This window comes from Microplitis mediator, chromosome 9, assembly GCF_029852145.1.
Source record: "Microplitis mediator isolate UGA2020A chromosome 9, iyMicMedi2.1, whole genome shotgun sequence".
NCBI classification, from domain to species: domain Eukaryota; kingdom Metazoa; phylum Arthropoda; class Insecta; order Hymenoptera; family Braconidae; genus Microplitis; species Microplitis mediator.
The window spans coordinates 21,367,364-21,384,848 of NC_079977.1; the positions used below are offsets into that span (position 1 = coordinate 21,367,364).

The 17,485-nt window shown below is 27.2% G+C and overlaps 2 protein-coding genes across 4 annotated transcripts in view; both read left to right on the forward strand.

The window, feature by feature from the left end:
• Positions 1-2,303: 2,303 nt before the first annotated feature.
• On the forward strand, positions 2,304-8,015 carry LOC130674886 (ferrochelatase, mitochondrial-like). Of its 2 annotated transcripts, XM_057480332.1 has the most exons (7): positions 2,304-2,543; positions 2,657-2,852; positions 5,489-5,710; positions 5,770-5,871; positions 5,941-6,214; positions 7,497-7,661; positions 7,723-8,015. In XM_057480332.1, the coding sequence occupies exons 1-7, from the start codon at positions 2,516-2,518 to the stop codon at positions 7,918-7,920; spliced, it is 1,185 nt and encodes a 394-aa protein (XP_057336315.1). In that variant the 5' UTR covers positions 2,304-2,515; the 3' UTR covers positions 7,921-8,015. The 2 variants fall into 2 exon arrangements, with proteins under 2 accessions (XP_057336315.1, XP_057336316.1); XM_057480333.1 differs by lacking the exon at positions 2,657-2,852 and having other exon boundaries at positions 2,305-2,543.
• A 1,516-nt stretch (positions 8,016-9,531) lies between these two features.
• Positions 9,532-17,485, forward strand: part of LOC130675149 (leishmanolysin-like peptidase) — a 130,481-nt gene continuing 122,527 nt past the window's right edge. For both annotated transcript variants that reach the window (XM_057480668.1, XM_057480669.1), the window contains exon 1: positions 9,532-10,256. In XM_057480668.1, the coding sequence (XP_057336651.1) occupies positions 10,086-10,256 (171 nt within the window). In that variant the 5' untranslated portion in view covers positions 9,532-10,085. The remainder of the gene's footprint in view (positions 10,257-17,485) is intronic.

Genomic DNA, 17,485 nt, shown 5'->3' on the forward strand with positions numbered 1-17,485 from the left:
AAGTTTGATATTTCAGCTCAATTAATTTTTGATGTTTTTATGAAATATCACTAGTTAATGTTAAATACTACCTACTTGATATTTAATAAATTTTTAATTTAATGAATAACATTTTATTTATGAAATTGTTTTTTCTTTTAATAACTTTTTTTTTTCATTTATTTCAGACCAATACATCATGAGAAATTATAAATAACTAATTAATTATAATTAAATCAAAAGCTTAACAAAAACGCTCTTGTAAAATTTTTTTTAAATCGTTTTCAAAGTCAAAATGATAAAAACATTTCATTTTTATTTTAAAAATTAATTTTTCTTAATTCAATATTTAAATACTTTTTTAATTTTCTTTGTTATCGACTTTTCGAATAGTCTTATCTATGAATTACTTCATTATTGACAATCTTTTCAATCTGTGGATATTGAGTAAAGATGTCTTTGAATATAGAGGACTTCGAGTAAACATAATATAGATGAGATGTTTACAAAAATTTAGTGGAGTACAGGTGTCATTGAATATAGTTGTCACCGAGTATAGATGTCGTCTTTGTGCTTGAGTAAAGAAATTTTGAGTATAGATGAGTATTCGCCGGGCAGTAAATTAACGTCAAATTCAATAGCAAGTTGCAGACAAATCATCGTAAAAAAAAAATGGAAAAGTCCAAAGTTGACATAAATTTGACGAAAAATTCAAGGAAACTTTTGATGTCTCGTATACGTAAAATAGTGGCTTTAATTTGACGTCAAATTTACGCTCAAGTTGACTGTTGGTTGAGCTCAGCTGATTATCAGGTTATATATATATATATATATATATATATATATATATATATGTATACATATATGTACAATCAGCGGCGGGTATTCATACCGTACCCGGTTACAAGCGTGCCTTGCAGATCTCTACTATTATCACTCTACCAACATACAACTCTCTTAAATAGATTTCTATGCGAAAATATCAATACTAAATATATTTATGTTGCAAAATAATTCTCTGTAAAATTATCTCTATGTAAACTTATTCTATTAAGTATAAATATATGCGAAAATAATTCATGTCCAAAATATCTCTATATTATATATCTCTATGAAAATTAAGTCTCTACAAAATTTACTATAATATGACAGAATTAGGTGTTAACATATTTATATTATGGAATTTCTCCATAACTATACAACTCTCCTTAATATTTCTCTATTCTGCATATCTCTATAACACAACAATTCTATGAAAAAATTTTTCTATTTAAAAATTTTTCTATGTTGACAAAAGTCAGTTTCATAAGATCTCTCAGCAAAAAAAAAACTAAGTTTTACGAATGATTTTGTGTCTTACCACCAGCAATCGCGTGGCGCTACCATAAAATTCCAACAACAATACAATAATAATGATAATGATTTAAGTAATTATAATTTTTTCTTTTTAAATGTCATTAAATTTGAATCCTGACTTTGTCAGTATTTTATTATAATTTCATTTGAATCCTGACTTTGTCAATATTTTATTATAATTTGAAATTATAATAAAATATTGACAAAGTCAGGATTCAAATTTAATGACATTTAAAAAGAAAAAATTATAATTACTTAAATCATTATCATTATTATTGTATTGTTGTTGGAATTTTATGGTAGCGCCACGCGATTGCTGGTGGTAAGACACAAAATCATTCGTAAAACTTAGTTTTTTTTTTGCTGAGAGATCTTATGAAACTGACTTTTGTCAACATAGAAAAATTTTTAAATAGAAAAATTTTTTCATAGAATTGTTGTGTTATAGAGATATGCAGAATAGAGAAATATTAAGGAGAGTTGTATAGTTATGGAGAAATTCCATAATATAAATATGTTAACACCCAATTCTGTCATATTATAGTAAATTTTGTAGAGACTTAATTTTCATAGAGATATATAATATAGAGATATTTTGGACATGAATTATTTTCGCATATATTTATACTTAATAGAATAAGTTTACATAGAGATAATTTTACAGAGAATTATTTTGCAACATAAATATATTTAGTATTGATATTTTCGCATAGAAATCTATTTAAAAGAGTTGTATGTTGGTAGAGTGATAATAGTAGAGATCTGCAAGGCACGCTTGTAACCGGGTACGGTATGAATACCCGCCGCTGATTGTATATAGTCGTCCCAGAAAAAGCTTAGGATTTTTTCCTACCATTTTTCTTTCTCCCTGTATAGAAATATTCTAAAAAAAAAATGTTCTGCGCATGCGCAAATAAAAATATTGTAAAAGAGGAGAAATAATTTTGGTAGGGTTAAATCCCCATCTTTCCATGGGACGACTATATATATAAGATGACTTGGGAACTAATAACTGCAAGTTGAATTTTAACCTCGAAGACAATAAAATTGTCTGGATAATTTCTAATAAAATTTTTCTATAAAAAGTAAAAAAAAAATTATCATCAATTGTTAGCGCAACAATAATTAATTTAAAAATAAATTATCAATTAATTGTGTAATACATAATAATTTATTCAGTATGAACTTGTGCAAAATTTATTCACCAGGTGAGTAAACATTTTTTTAAACAATTCTTTTGAATCTATTTATATATATGTAAATGTATATAAATATTTTTGAAAAAGTTTAATGACCTGATACTTACTAAAATTAATTTCAGGTAATTCCTTAAGAACTTATAAATTTATGAGAAATTTATCAACGAGCGGGCAGAGGCGGGAAAATTCAAAAGATTCAAAACCCAAAACGGGAATTTTGATGCTAAATATGGGAGGTCCGAGTAAAGTTGAACAAGTCGGCGAATATTTATTGAGGATAATGACCGATCGTGATATGATGCAATTACCGATCCAGAGGTAATTGTAATTACGAGGGCGGTGATGGAAAAAAACGCGGCTAAAAATTAGCTAATAATTATAAACGTCAAATAAAAATTACTTTCCGAAGAGAAATTTACAATCCAAACCAAAACTTACCATCCTTGATTAAAAATACTCATTGAAAAGTATTTAAAATTATTAAAATTTTTTAAAATCATACGGAGATTTATAAAAATACTAAATGGAATTTAAATTTCGGTCATTTGAATACTTTATAATTTTTATAATGGAATTCAAAAGTGTTGGGAATTTAGGTATGGTAATCGTGAATGAAATGAATCAATTTATTAAACAAATGAAAATTTTTTTTTTTTATTAAAATACGCGCTCTAGGGTATGTCTTCACTCGTAAGAGATTTAGCTTAGACTAACTTATTCTTTTAATATTATTTAACACTGAGGTCCAACAACCTCTCCACTTTTTCTATAACAACGATCTCTAAGTTCAAAATATATATATATATATATATATATATATATATATATATATATATTAGGGTGATCCAAAAAATAACAAATTTTTTTTTTTTCTCGCAAACAAGTTCAAAAGTTTCATTTACATAAAAAAAGACGCCTGTGAAAATTAGAGCTCTTAATATTAACATTAAGAGGTTCCTCATCGCACTTTTCTATTATCCATAAGAATAACATGGTAAAAAATTTTTTTACGTCTTCTGATTTTTATAAGTAGCTAACGATGCGTCATAGGAATAATTGGCAGGCATATTTTTGTAGGGAATTGAATGCTCTACAAAAAAATATTCTTATCATTTTTTGATAAATCTATTTGTTCAAAAGTTATTTGAGGTTGAAGTCGAATTCATATTAAATTTTAAGATTTTCTTACTTTTCCGGCGAAACTATCAGACCTATTACAAAATATCATTACACCTTTTTTGTAGACAATTTTATTCCCTAGAAGTTATTTCGAATAAAGTTTTTTCGAATTCCGCATTGTTTTCTAGTTATTTTCATTTTAATGTCGTGTTCATAAAAAAAAATAGTCTTCTGATCGATTTTAAGAGCTTGACATTAAAATTAAAATAACTAAAAGACAATGCGGAATTCGAAAAAACTTTATTCGAAATAACTTCTAGGGAATGAAATTGCTTACAAAAAAGGTCCTATGATATTTTGTAATAGGTCTGATAGTTTCGCCGGAAAAGTAAGAAAATCTCAAAATTTAATATGAATTCGACTTCAACCTCAAATAACTTTTGAACAAATAGATTTCTCAAAAAATGATAAGAATATTTTTCTGTAGAGCATTCAATTCCCTACAAAAATATGCCTGCCAATTATTCCTATGACGCATCATTAGCTACTTATAAAAATCAGAAGACGTAAAAAAAATTTTTACCATGTTATTCTTATGGAAAATAGAAAAGTGCGATGAGGAACCTCTTAATATTAATATTAAGAGCTCTAATTTTCCCAGGCGTCTTTTTTTATGTATATGAAACTTTTGAACCTGTTTGCGAGAAAAAAAAAAATTTGTTATTTTTTGGATCACCCTAATATATATATATATATTAGGGCGTTTCAAAAAAAAACAAGAATTTTTTTTTTCTCGGAACCAGGCTCAAAAGTTTCGTTTAGATGCCAAAATAGGCCTGTGAAAATATGAGCCCTTAATATTGATATTAAGGTAGTCCGCATTGCACTTTTTGATTTTCCATAAGAATAACACAGTAAAAAAATTTTTTTCTTCTGATTTTTGAAACTAATGAACCGTAAATTACATTGTACTGTCCATCACATATTTTTGTAGAGAATTGAACGCTCTACAAAAAAAGTCTCTTATTATTTTTTGATAAATCCATCTGTTCAAAAGTTATTGGAGCTCGAAGTCAAGTAAGAGTAAATTTCGAGATCTTTTTACTTTTCCGGCGAAACTATCGGACTTATCATAAAATGTCATGAGATCTTTTTTGTAGACAATTTTATTTTCTACAAATTATCATTGATAAATTTTTTTCAAATTCTGCATTTTTTTATAGTTATCTCCATTTTAATACCAAGATCTTAAAATCGATCAGAACACTACTTTTTTAGGAGCTTGGCAGATCTTTGCATTTCGAAAAATTTTAAAGCTAATGGCAAAAAAAAATTTTTTTATGCGCCCTTTTAGCATAATTTCCTACTAACCTGTAGCAATTCGCCCTTTTACCTTTTGGCACGTGACATGTCAGGTTATCGAGCTGCCGTTCGCGGCATTTTGTAGATAACTTAATACTCTTCGAAAGTTCCCTCAGTAATTTTACTGAGACTCCAATTGTTTTTTTTTTATATTGGCTCTGAAAATAAATTTTTTAATAACAATTTTAGTTTTTAGTCGATATTAATTAAATAACGAAATTGACAGTAAAAATGCAAATAACAATTTTCTAGGAAATTTTATTCTCCACAAAAAAGGTCCTCTTAGTTAAGTGGCTCAAGGTCTTCGTTCACGTGATATAGGGATTTTATTAATTTTGTAATTCAAATATTTGTAAAAAATTTTTATCTTTTAATTATGCCGCGAATTTTCCAATGAAAAAATTGACTTCTCAATTTTTTTTCGGTTTAAAAGTTTATTGTTCATAATATGAGATCATTTTTATTATTAACAGTAAATTGGGACCGTGGATCGCTAAAAGACGTACTCCGGAAGTGATGAAGAAGTACAGCGAAATAGGCGGAGGCTCTCCGATATTAAAATGGACGAATTTGCAAGGAGAATTAATGTGCCAGGAATTGGACAAAATTTCACCAGAATCTGGGCCTCATAAACATTATGTTGCATTCCGTTATGCTGACCCGCTGACTGATGTTACATTACAACAATTAGAAGCGTAATAATTAATAAAAAAAAAAAAAAAAATTTTTTTTCTCATGAAATATTTTTTTTCAGAGACGGGATCGAACACACGATTATTTTTTCACAGTACCCACAGTACAGTTGCGCGACATCGGGGTCAAGTTTTAATGCAATTTGGAATTATTACAAAAAACGGTAATTTATTATTTAAATAAATAATTATTTATAATTTAAAACTAAAATTTTTGATGATTATTTTTTTAGAGGACTACCAAAAAATATGAAACTGAGTATAATTGATCGGTGGCCAACGCACTCTTTGTTAGCGCGAACGTTTGCTGAGAGAATAAGAGACGAATTGAAGCATTTTGATGATAAAATAAAAAAAGATGTTTTGATACTTTTTTCTGCGCACTCGATACCACTGAAAAATCTCAATCGCGGCGATCCTTATCCCAGTGAAGTTGCGGCGACCGTGCATATGGTTATGAATGAATTGAATCATTGTAATCCTTATCATCTCGTTTGGCAGTCGAAGGTAATTTTTTTTATTTTTGTCCTGTCTATTTTGTAGAGTATTCGATGCCGAGTAGAATGAGTACCCACAAGCCTATATTTCAAAATTGTTTTTTTTTTTTTAACCAAAAAATTTTTATTTCTTTGAAAAAATTTTTTTGGCCAAATTAATACTTTATTTTCATTAATTACTCATTGCTGAGTAAAATGAGTACCAACAAGCCGGGGTTTCAGTAAAAAAATTTTACGTTAGGAAAAACTGTGATGTTTCTTTATTCAAAAAAACTTTTTTTTGAAAAATTGATACGCTATCACTGTAATCTAGGCGATGCCGAGTAGAATGAGTACCCACAAGCCAGGGTTTCAATGAAAAAATTATAAATGGACAAAATTTCAATATTCGTTTTTTTTTCAAAAAATTTTTTTTTGAAAAATTGACACGTTATTCATCAAAATTAGGCAATTCCGAGTAAAATGAGTACCCATAAGCCTATATTTAAAAATTGTTTTTTTTTTGAACAAAAAATTTTTATTTCTTAAAAAAAATTTTTTTCGGCCAAATTATTATTTTATTCAAATAAATTATTAATGCTGAGTAAAATGAGTACCAACAAGCCGAGATTTCAATTAAAAAAATTTACGTTAGGAAAAACTATGAAGTTTTTTTTTTCAAAAAATTTTTTTTGGAAAATTGATACGATATTATTCTAATCTAGGCAATGCCGAGTAGAATGAGTACCCACAAGCCAGGGTTTCAATGAAAAAATTCTAGACAGACAAAATTTAAATATTTGTTTTTTTCAAAAAAATTCTTTTTCAAAAAATTAGTATGATATTATCGTAAACTAGGCAATGCCAAGTAGAATGAGTACCAACAAGCCAAGGTTTCAATAAAAAAATTTACGTTAGGAAAAACTATGATTTTCTTTTTCCAAAAAAATTTATTTTTGAAAAATTAGTACAAAATTAATGTAAACCAGACAATGCCGAGTAAAACGAGTACCCACAAGCCAGGGTTTCAATGAAAAAATTTTAGATAGACAAAATTTCATTATTTGTTTTTTTCAAAAAATTTTTTTTTTTAAAATTCAGTATGATATTGTCATAAACTAGGCAATGCCTAGTAAAATGAGTACCAACAAGCCGAGGTTTCAATAAAAAAATTTTACATTAGAAAAAACTATGATTTTCTTTTTTCAAAAAAATTTTTTTTTGAAAAATTGATACATCATTAGTGTAAATTAGGCGATGCCGAGTAGAATGAGTACCCACAAGCCTATATTTAAACTACAAAATATTCTCAGGTCGGACCACTGCCTTGGCTCGGCCCCTTCACGGACGAAGCAATAAGAGGTTACGTCAAACAAGGCAAGAAGCATTTTATCATCGTGCCCATAGCCTTCGTAAATGAGCACATCGAGACTCTTCACGAGCTGGACATCGAGTACTGCGACGAGCTCGCTCGTGAGGTAAAAGAAAATTAACAAAATAATTTTTTTTGCCTTTAACTTACAAACAAATAAATTCCAGCTGAAAATTGACAAAATCCGACGAGCGGCTGCTCCAAACGACCATCGGCTCTTTATCCAGGCGCTAGCAGATATCGTAAAAAATCATTTGCATTCAAAGAAGGCGATCTCACCGAAATTTATAACAAGATGTCCGCATTGTGTCAACACGAATTGTCTCTCGAGTAAAACCTGGTTTTCAAAAAATTGTCATCTGTAATATAAAATAGTAATTTTTAATAAAAATTAATTTTTTCTATAAAAAATTTAAAAAAAGAAATAAAAATTTTTTTGTTAAGGAAATTAAGATAAAAATATTTTCATTTTCCCTGAAACTCCCAGTTCTTTTTTCAACTCAAATTTTCGCGCGGATATTTTATTACACAGTATCCGGTGATGATACAGATTGACTTTCTTACTTACCGACCGTAGGATCAGAATTAAAAAGAAAATTTTTAGTCCAAGATTTCCTATAGATTTTCTTCGGTGACGTTCTGGTTTTCTGTAGATTTTCCATGGGTATTTTTAGACGGTGTCAGGACGTAAGAAATTTCAAAAAAAAATATTTAAAAAAATTGCACCTGTAGTTTTTAAAATTTTCTACATGTGCATTTTTTTATTTTATTTTTTTTTTAAATTAAATCGTTTGAAAAATGATTCGAAAATTTTTTATCACCTGCTGACTTATGATACTGAAGTCAGCCGACGTCTAATAATTTTTTGATTGTTTTTTTTTTTAGTAAATTATGTGAATGTAGCAGACATCAGACAAATTTAAAATTACTAATTAATAGAGTAAATAATTAATAAAATAGAATTTAAAAATAATGCGCATTTAAAATTAATAATTTTGAAATTAATAAGGGCATTTTTTTTAAATTCTATTTTTTAAATTATTTACTCTATATATTTATAGTTTTAAATTTGTCTGATGTCTGCTACATTCACACTCATATGTAAATTATAAAAAAACCAAATTCGAAAAAATTGCACTTACAGTTTTTTAAATTTTCTACACGTGCATTTTAAAAAAAATTTTTTTTTTTAAATAAAACCGTTTAAAAAATGATTCAAAAATTTTTAATTACATGCTGACTTATGATACTGGAGTTAGCCGGCGACTGATAATTTTTCGATTTTTTTTAAACTCGAAAATTCAGAAAAAAAAATATTAAAAAAAATTGCACTTTTAGTTTTTTAAATTTTCTACATGTGCATTTTTTTATTTTATTTTTTTTTTCAAATAAAATCGTTTAAAAAATGATCCGAAAATTGTTATCGGTCTGCTAAATTATGATACCGAAGTTAGCCAGCGTCTGATAACTTTTCGATTTTTTTTAAGCTCGAAAATTCAGAAAAAAAAATATTCAAAATAATTGCACTTTTAGTTTTTTAAATTTTCTACATGTGCATTTTTTTATTTTATTTTTTTTTTTAAATAAAATCGTTTGAAAAATGATTCAAAAATTTTTAATTATCTGCTAACTTATGATACTGAAGTCAGCTAACGTCTTATAATTTTTTTAAATGTTTTTTTTCAAATAAATCATAAAAAAAAAAATATTCAAAAAAATTGCACTTATAGTTTTTAAAATTTTCTACATGTGCATTTTTTTATTTTTTTTTTTCTTATGGAATGAAATTCAAAAATAAAAAATTCGAAAATTGTTAATTATCTGCTAACGTTTAAATTTTCAATGGATTTTCTTAGATAGTGACAGATCTGTTCAAATTTTCCCGCTTTATTTTAAACTTGCGCACAAACTTTTGCACGTGCGCGTCGTTATTACACGCATGCGCAGCCGCTCTAGCGTCAGTTAGCTCTCAGCGAACTACCAGTCAGCTGTTCAGTGTTTGGCTCCTCAACAACCACAGAAAAGTAATTAAAAACCTCGTAATTAATTACGTTAATTATTAATTAATTATCGCCAACAATAATATCAATAATTAAAATAAAACAAAAGCGCGTAAAGTTATAAAAATAAATAAAATGAATAAATTATCCGGAATTGTTTATGTGCAAAGTGATGTCATGTGCGCACGTCCTGTGGCGCATGAGGCGGATGTTTGTGTAACTAGAAGCCCGAGTGTATTTTAGCAGTACCTTTGATGATACGGTAGTTTGTGTGCGTGAGTCTGATGTCAGTCTCAGTCTCGGTCGTGTGCTCGGTCTATTATGAGGTCAGACGCCGAGCCAGAGTATTTTGAATTTAAAGTCTAGCGTAGATTTAGTTTGTCGAGTGACGTCGACCTGAGCTGTCAGCTGTCAATTTGAATTTCGTATTTATTTTATTTTTTATAAATAATTTATTGTCGGTCTAGTATTTAAATCAGAGTAATGCTCGAGTCCTGTGAATGCCATAGATTTTATTATTTATTGCTGTGATGTGCCGGTTTAAATTTAAAATGCAATGCGGTACTTTGGTAACTAATAAGTTCTGTGGTTATTTTATTATTGTTTTTTTAATTTATTGTGGGTTCTGTTGTACTATTTGTTGTGCTAATGGAATATTTAGTGATCATAAGTGTAGTCATCAACATCCACGTCCTCATGAGGTGAGTAATTATTCTTTTTTATTTTGGCGCCAATTTTAAAAAATTTGAATTTTTATTTCTGCAAATTTTTTGTTTTTACGCAATAACAATTTTGGGAGTCAAAGAATTGAAAAAAAAGTCGAAAACATTTAAGAATTTCATGATTTTGACTTTTTTTTTGGCGGCAAATTTGAAATTTTTTGAAAACAGGAATTGAAAATGAACTTGAAAATTTTGGGATTTCGAATTCGATTTTGGCGGCAAATTTGAAAGTTTTTTGGAAAGTTTTTTAATTGAAAAAAAAATTTGGCAATGATTTGATAATTTGATGATTTTCAATTTTTTTTGGCGGCAAATTTAAAAAGTTTTGAAAACCTACGAATTAAAAATTAATTTGGGAGTTAATTGAAAATTTTAGGATTTGAATTCTTTTTTGGCGGCAAATTTAAAAATTTTTTGAAAAATTATTTTATTTAAAATAAAAAAGTAGCAATGATTTGAAAATTCGATGATTTTGAATTTTTTGGCGGCAAATTTAAATTCGTGTATAAAAAAAAAAAATTGAGTTTTGGTTTTTAAGGGGAGGAAAAATTTTGAAGTGAAAAATTTAGTTGATAGAAAAAAACATTTGGCGGGAAATTAAAGAGTTTTTAAATTTTGAATGGAAATTTAAATTTTTAAGTTGAAAAGAAAAGGATATTTTTTGTATACAAATTTAAACGTGAAATAAATATGTATGTTCGTTATATATATTTTGTCACGACAATTTAAAGAACAAAACGATGACTGTGACGAATATTTAAATTACTTTCATCGCAATAGTATTTTACAATCACGGTCGCGGTGAAAGTTGCCGCGCGATATGAATATCAGATGCACGTGCTGAGTCACGTGCTTGTATCGCATACTTATTAACCCGCATATTGATTATTATTATTATGAATTCATTTGTTATTATAATTGTCATTGATGATGTATAACTATTGTTATGTGTACCATTGAGAAAATGAGGAAAATTTATTCCGTGGTATCTCTATGATAAAATTAGTTGATGTTATTAAATTTGGTATCGTTGTAAAGGTCGTGACTTAAATTTGTGACTTTTCATGGCTCAATCTCTTTTTTATTGCCAAGTGTCCAGATAAATAAAATTATCGATATCATTCGAAATAAATTTAAATTGCGCGGCAAAAAAAGACGATCGTATTTATTTTCTTTAAATAAATTAATATTTTAATTATTCTGCCACTTAATTATAGATCAATCTCACTCAATATATATTTATATATATTTACATATATATCGCTGTTGTCTATATTATTAAGAGAGAATAAAAAAAATCAAGTCCATGGGATGTCTCTGCGATAATAAAAATAAAAAAAATGAAATTTGGTATCAGCGAAAGGTCTCGAGTTAAATTTGTGCCTTTTCATAGTTTCAGATCTTTTACGCGACTGCCAGTTCAATGTCTTGACGTTTTATAAATAATTATTAATATATATAGAAATTTTCCGGCAAAAGATGTCGCTGGGATTTTATAAAATTAGTGAGATAAAAATAAATAAATATTTTGAGAGCAGACAGTTAATTTTCGAGTATCAATTAAAGACTTCAGCCCTTGGGCGAACCCTCAGAAGTAAATGACTTTTGTCGTGTCTTTAATCGCAGTTTATATATTTTATAAATAAAATATATCAGACGACTAATAAAAAAAATTTGACCGTGTTGATTTTTTTTCGAATCCCATGATTGTAAAATTATCGAAATCAATGAGTTTGGGAATTAATTACCCGATTTGTCTTATTAATCTTCAATGATAATAAAAATAAATAAAATATATGAGAGTCAATTAGTAAAATTTTAATAAACAATTAAATTTATATAATTTTTTTACAAATTTTCTATGAATTTTCGCGGTCTCCTAGTGACTGGAAGTTGCTCGTTAATTTTGAAATTCAAATTTCCTTGTCATTGATCTTCATTAATATTTTCTTTGGAAACTATTGATTCTAGAGAAATTTTCAATCTGACTAAAGTTTTAGACAATTAAATTTCCAATAAATTTGTCTGGTACAATGTTCGATTGGCTGGAATAATTACTAAGTTATTAAAAACTTAAAGGTTCGGGTTGATAAAATTCGATCCTTCAAAAGTCATCCGATTTATAACATTTGATATCTTGCATATTACATTAAATTTATGTACATATTATAGGGCCACTGGAAAGGAAATTTAATTCTCCACAAATTTGGTGTCAATAAAAAATTTAGTGGGATCAATAGTTTACGAGATACGACCGTTTTAATAATTTCAGTATTCAATTAACGAGTAATCATTTCCGCGGCATCATTTCAAAGCTTTGATTGGCTGTATCTTCAAAACCATCGACTTCATTAAATTTTCCAATCAGACCAAAGTTGTAGGGAATTAAATTTTCTTTCCAATGACCCCCTCAATTGTCTTCTTATCTCTCATCATCTCCGATATCTCCCTCAGTTTTGCTACCCCTTAAAATATATAATTTCCACTCCCTCCCTAAATCAATTCTCTCGTTCCAAATAAAATTAATATCAAATACCTTAATATCAATCGAGTTGATACTTATCACCTCTCCTTTTATTCTTAATTTAACCCGTTATCTATTAAAAATAATTACATCCCTAAATTTACTTCGCAACTTCGATAACTAACTTTTGTAATTATTTTTTAATTTATCGTTTTCTTCGCGCGACAGGTAATCACTTGATCTTTTATCAATCAACTTGCAGTCACCGGGTGACTATCGGAGTAAAAGAATAGCAAATTTATAAAAAATTTGGATTTAATTGTTTAGTAAAATTTTACTAATTGACTCTCATATATTTTATTTATTTTTATTATCATTGAAGTTTGATAAGACAAATCGAGTAATTAATCCCCAAACTCATTGATTTCGATAATTTTACAATCATGGGATTCGAAAAAAAAATCAACATGGTCAAATTTTTTTTATTAGTCGTCTGATATATTTTATTTATAAAATATATAAACTGCGATTAAAGACACGACAAAAGTCATTTACTTCTGAGGGTTCGCCCAAGGGCTGATGTCTTTAATTGATACTCGAAAATTAACTGTCTGCTCTCAAAATATTTATTTATTTTTATCTCACTAATTTTATAAAATCCCAGCGACATCTTTTGCCGGACAAATTTCTATATATATTAATAATTATTTATAAAACGTCAGGACATTGAACTGGCAGTCGCGTAAAAGATCTGAAACTATGAAAAGGCACAAATTTAACTCGAGACCTTTCGCTGATACCAAATTTCATTTTTTTTATTTTTATTGTCGCAGAGACATCCCATGGACTTGATTTTTTTTATTCTCTCTTAATAATATAGACAACAGCGATATATATGTAAATATATATAAATATATATTGAGTGAGATTGATCTATAATTAAGTGGCAGAATAATTAAAATATTAATTTATTTAAAGAAAATAAATACGATCGTCTTTTTTTGCCGCGCAATTTAAATTTATTTCGAATGATATCGATAATTTTATTTATCTGGACACTTGGCAATAAAAAAGAGTTTGAGCCATGAAAAGTCACAAATTTAAGTCGCGACCTTTACAACGATACCAAATTTAATAACATCAACTAATTTTATCATAGAGATACCACGGAATAAATTTCCCTCGTTCTCTTAATACTAATAATTACTCAATTAATTAATTAGAAAAAATTTTTTTTTTTTAATTGAGGAAATTGTTCACGTACTGATTAATCTATTTATATATTTTCTCTTCACAGTCTAATAAAAAGTATATAAATCTTTTATTAAAATCTTGCGTGATTGAATTGGAGTTTGTATATAAATAGAATGAGTGAGTAAGTATTAAGTCGAACGACAGGACAATAATAGATAAAAAAAAAAATAGACGGGTGTCTATTGTGTTTTTTTTTTATTTATATCTATATATATATATATATATATATAAAATTTTTTTTTTCAGTCGATCAACCGTTTCATTGCACGACTGTACATCCACTTACTCACTCACTCACTCCCACTCGTTACTTTTTCTCTTTTTTTCCTTCACGTTTTTATTCGCGCTCTTACTCACCCACGTTCGCGCTTACTCGCGTTCGTTTCATTCAATTGTCGCGGTTATACAACAACATACATTTATATGTATATATATATATATATATTCAATATATAGGAAAAGAGAAGCAAAGTTATTCGATTAATTTCCACGTTCGTCGGTTATGATATCGGGAGCCTGACGCTTTCAATTTGGCAGAGTTCCCGTTTCCGAAATGAAAAAAAAAAAAAAAAAGAAAAAAAAGTCGAAATAATTGCGGAAAGTTAAATTTTTATTTTTTTATTGATATGACGAGACTGGAATGGAAATTGTACGGGAATTAAAAAATTTTGGGTTTTAGTTCGAAGATTTGGTTTTTTGAATTTTTAGGAAAATCGGATTTTGGAAATTTTTCGGTGGACTATGGGCATGTGGGTACTCGTTTGATAGGAAATTTCATGGAGATGCTGATTAAGTGAGTAAGGAGCTGACATTAAAAATTTTGAAATTTTGAAAAAAGTTTTTTTTGAAATTCATATGAATTTTGTGGGATGGGCTTGTGGGTACTCTTATGATAGGGAATTTTATAGAAAAGTTGATAATACAATTTTCTGATAAAAAAAAGAAATTTGATAATTTTCAAAAATTACCTAAAATTTCGATTTTTCATTGAATTTTACAAATTTAAATTTAGTCATGTGGGTTCTCATTCTATAGAGAACGAAAAAATCTAAAATTTTGTAAAATTACTGAACAATCAAAAATTCAAAAAAAAATTTTTTGGTTTTGAAAAAAAATTTCAATTCAAAATATAGTCATGTGGGTACTCGTTTGACAGCAAATTTTACACTCTACCTCAATCTGTAGTTTAATAAAAAAAAAAATTTTTTTTTTAAATTTGAAAATTTTTTGAAAAACTTTAACCTCAAAATACAGTCATGTGGGTACTCTATCAATAGAAAATTCTTCTCTCTAAAATATTTTCACATTTTCTTCTACACACTTTTAATTTTAATAAAATTTAATTAGAAAAAAAAATCGTTCGAATCAAAGCTTTTCGCTGCTCTGGCTCGGCTCCAACCTTTTTATTGCTCCCAATACAAAGTACAAAACGCAGAAACAGACTAGAAATAAAAACCGAGCGAACAAAAATAAAAAGTACAAATAAAAATCTAAAAAAAATAGAAACGGGGTAAAAAAGCTTTGTGTTAGATGCCTCAGGAGGCGAACAGTCGACGTAGACGATCTGTATACATTTTACCTCCCGGGGCTCTTTTCGCATCCCTTTTATTTCGATTTTTTTTTTTGCGATTTTTCACGATTATTATTTTTATTATTTTCATATCTTTTTTTTTCTCTATACTGCAATATTGCGCACGTACGGAGGATAAAATATAACAATATAATATTGACTTAGAAAAAGGAAAATTAATAAAACCATTTTTTTTAAATAAAAAAAAAAAAAAAAGAAAAAAATTAAATTGAATTTTAAAGTTAAAAAAATTGTCGTGTTTATTTTTGAATATTTTTTCTTTTTCTGTTGTTCAGATAGTAAAGATGATAAGTTTTTATATATTTATATATAAGATGTCTATTTTTGTAAGAATTCTTTTTCTTGGTCGTGAAGAAAAAAGTTGTAGTTGGTTTTAAAATTAGTTTCAAACTTTCTTATTTATAAATATATTGTGAAATTATACTTTTTTGTCGAGTAAAAAAATTTAATCTTGAGACTTATGAACTGGAACTTTTTTTCTTTTTTTTTTTTTTTTTTTTTTTTCATTTATTTATTGAGTAGAGATGAGAAGATTTCAAATTTGACTTTGATTGATTTAAATTTTCAATTTATATGAGAGCGAAATTTACGTTATATATAATCGGGAAAAATTTATGGGCTTCAATTTTAGTGTCAATGAAAAATATCATAGATCAGTAGCTTACGATACAGCCGTTGGAATAATTCTTTTATTTGAATAAAAAATAATTAAACCAAAAACTTCACCTGTCAGTATTTTTAAAACTATGGACTTTACGAGATTTTCCAATAAGACCAAAGTTTCAGAAAATGTAATTTCTTTTTTTTTTTAACATATTTTATATAATTATCTTAGTAATTACTGGGGACAAGATTTTTGTCTTATTTTTGAAATGAATAGTTCAAATTTGTTATATTACAGGGAAAATATCGATCTTATTAAAAAAGTTTTCGAACAAAAGTTGTAGGAAATTTAATTTTATAAAAAAAATGTATCTTATGATTTTCGTATACGACCAATATCTTCACCGTAATTTAAAAATTAAGATTCATAATGAATGATTCAAAATTTGGTTAATTATGAAAATCTTAATTTTGAAATTACGGCTTTCTTATTAGTCCTAAGAAAAAATTATAAGAGACATTTTTTTTTTAAAATGAAATTTCCTACAACTTTTGTATAAAAAACTTTTCAATACGATCAATATTTTTACCGTTATTCAAAAATTAAGATTCATAATGAATGATTCAAAATTTTGTTAATTATTAAAATCTTAATTTCGAAATTACGGCTTTCTTATTAGTCCTAAGGAAAAATTATAAGAGACATTTTTTTTTCAAAATGAAATTTCCTACAACTTTTGTATAAAAAACTTTTCAATACGATCAATATTTTCACCGTTATTCAAAAATTAAGATTCATAATGAATGATTCAAAATTTTGTTAATTATGAAAATCTTAATTTTGAAATTACGGCTTTCTTATTAGTCCTAAGGAAAAATTATAAGAGACATTTTTTTTTTAAAAATGAAATTTCCTACAACTTTTGTATAAAAAACTTTTCAATACGACCAATATTTTCACCGTGATTCAAAAATTAAGATTCATAATGAATGATTCAAAATTTTGTTAATTATAAAAATCTTGATTTTGAAATCACGGCTTTTTTATTAGTCCTAAGGAAAAATTACAAGAGACATTTTTTTTAGAAAATTAAATTTCCTTCAACTTTTGTTTGAAAAATTTTTTCATAAGACCAATATTTTCCCCGTAATATTAAAAATTTCACGCCACTAATTATTAATTATTTTTAAATCAACGCAAAAATCCTGGCCCTAGTAATTAGACAATCTCGATGTTGCGATATGAGCCTAAGGTTTAAGGCGCGACTTTATGAAAATGATTGTAAATTTGACGGT

Excerpts from the sequence above, each read along its gene's own strand:
- LOC130674886 (XM_057480332.1), top strand. The coding sequence starts at position 2,516 with ATGAACTTGTGCAAAATTTATTCACCAG. Across the intron at positions 5,711-5,769 it reads ACATTACAACAATTAGAAGC|AGACGGGATCGAACACACGA; the intron begins GTAATAATTAAT and ends ATTTTTTTTCAG. Across the intron at positions 7,662-7,722 it reads GCGACGAGCTCGCTCGTGAG|CTGAAAATTGACAAAATCCG; the intron begins GTAAAAGAAAAT and ends AATAAATTCCAG.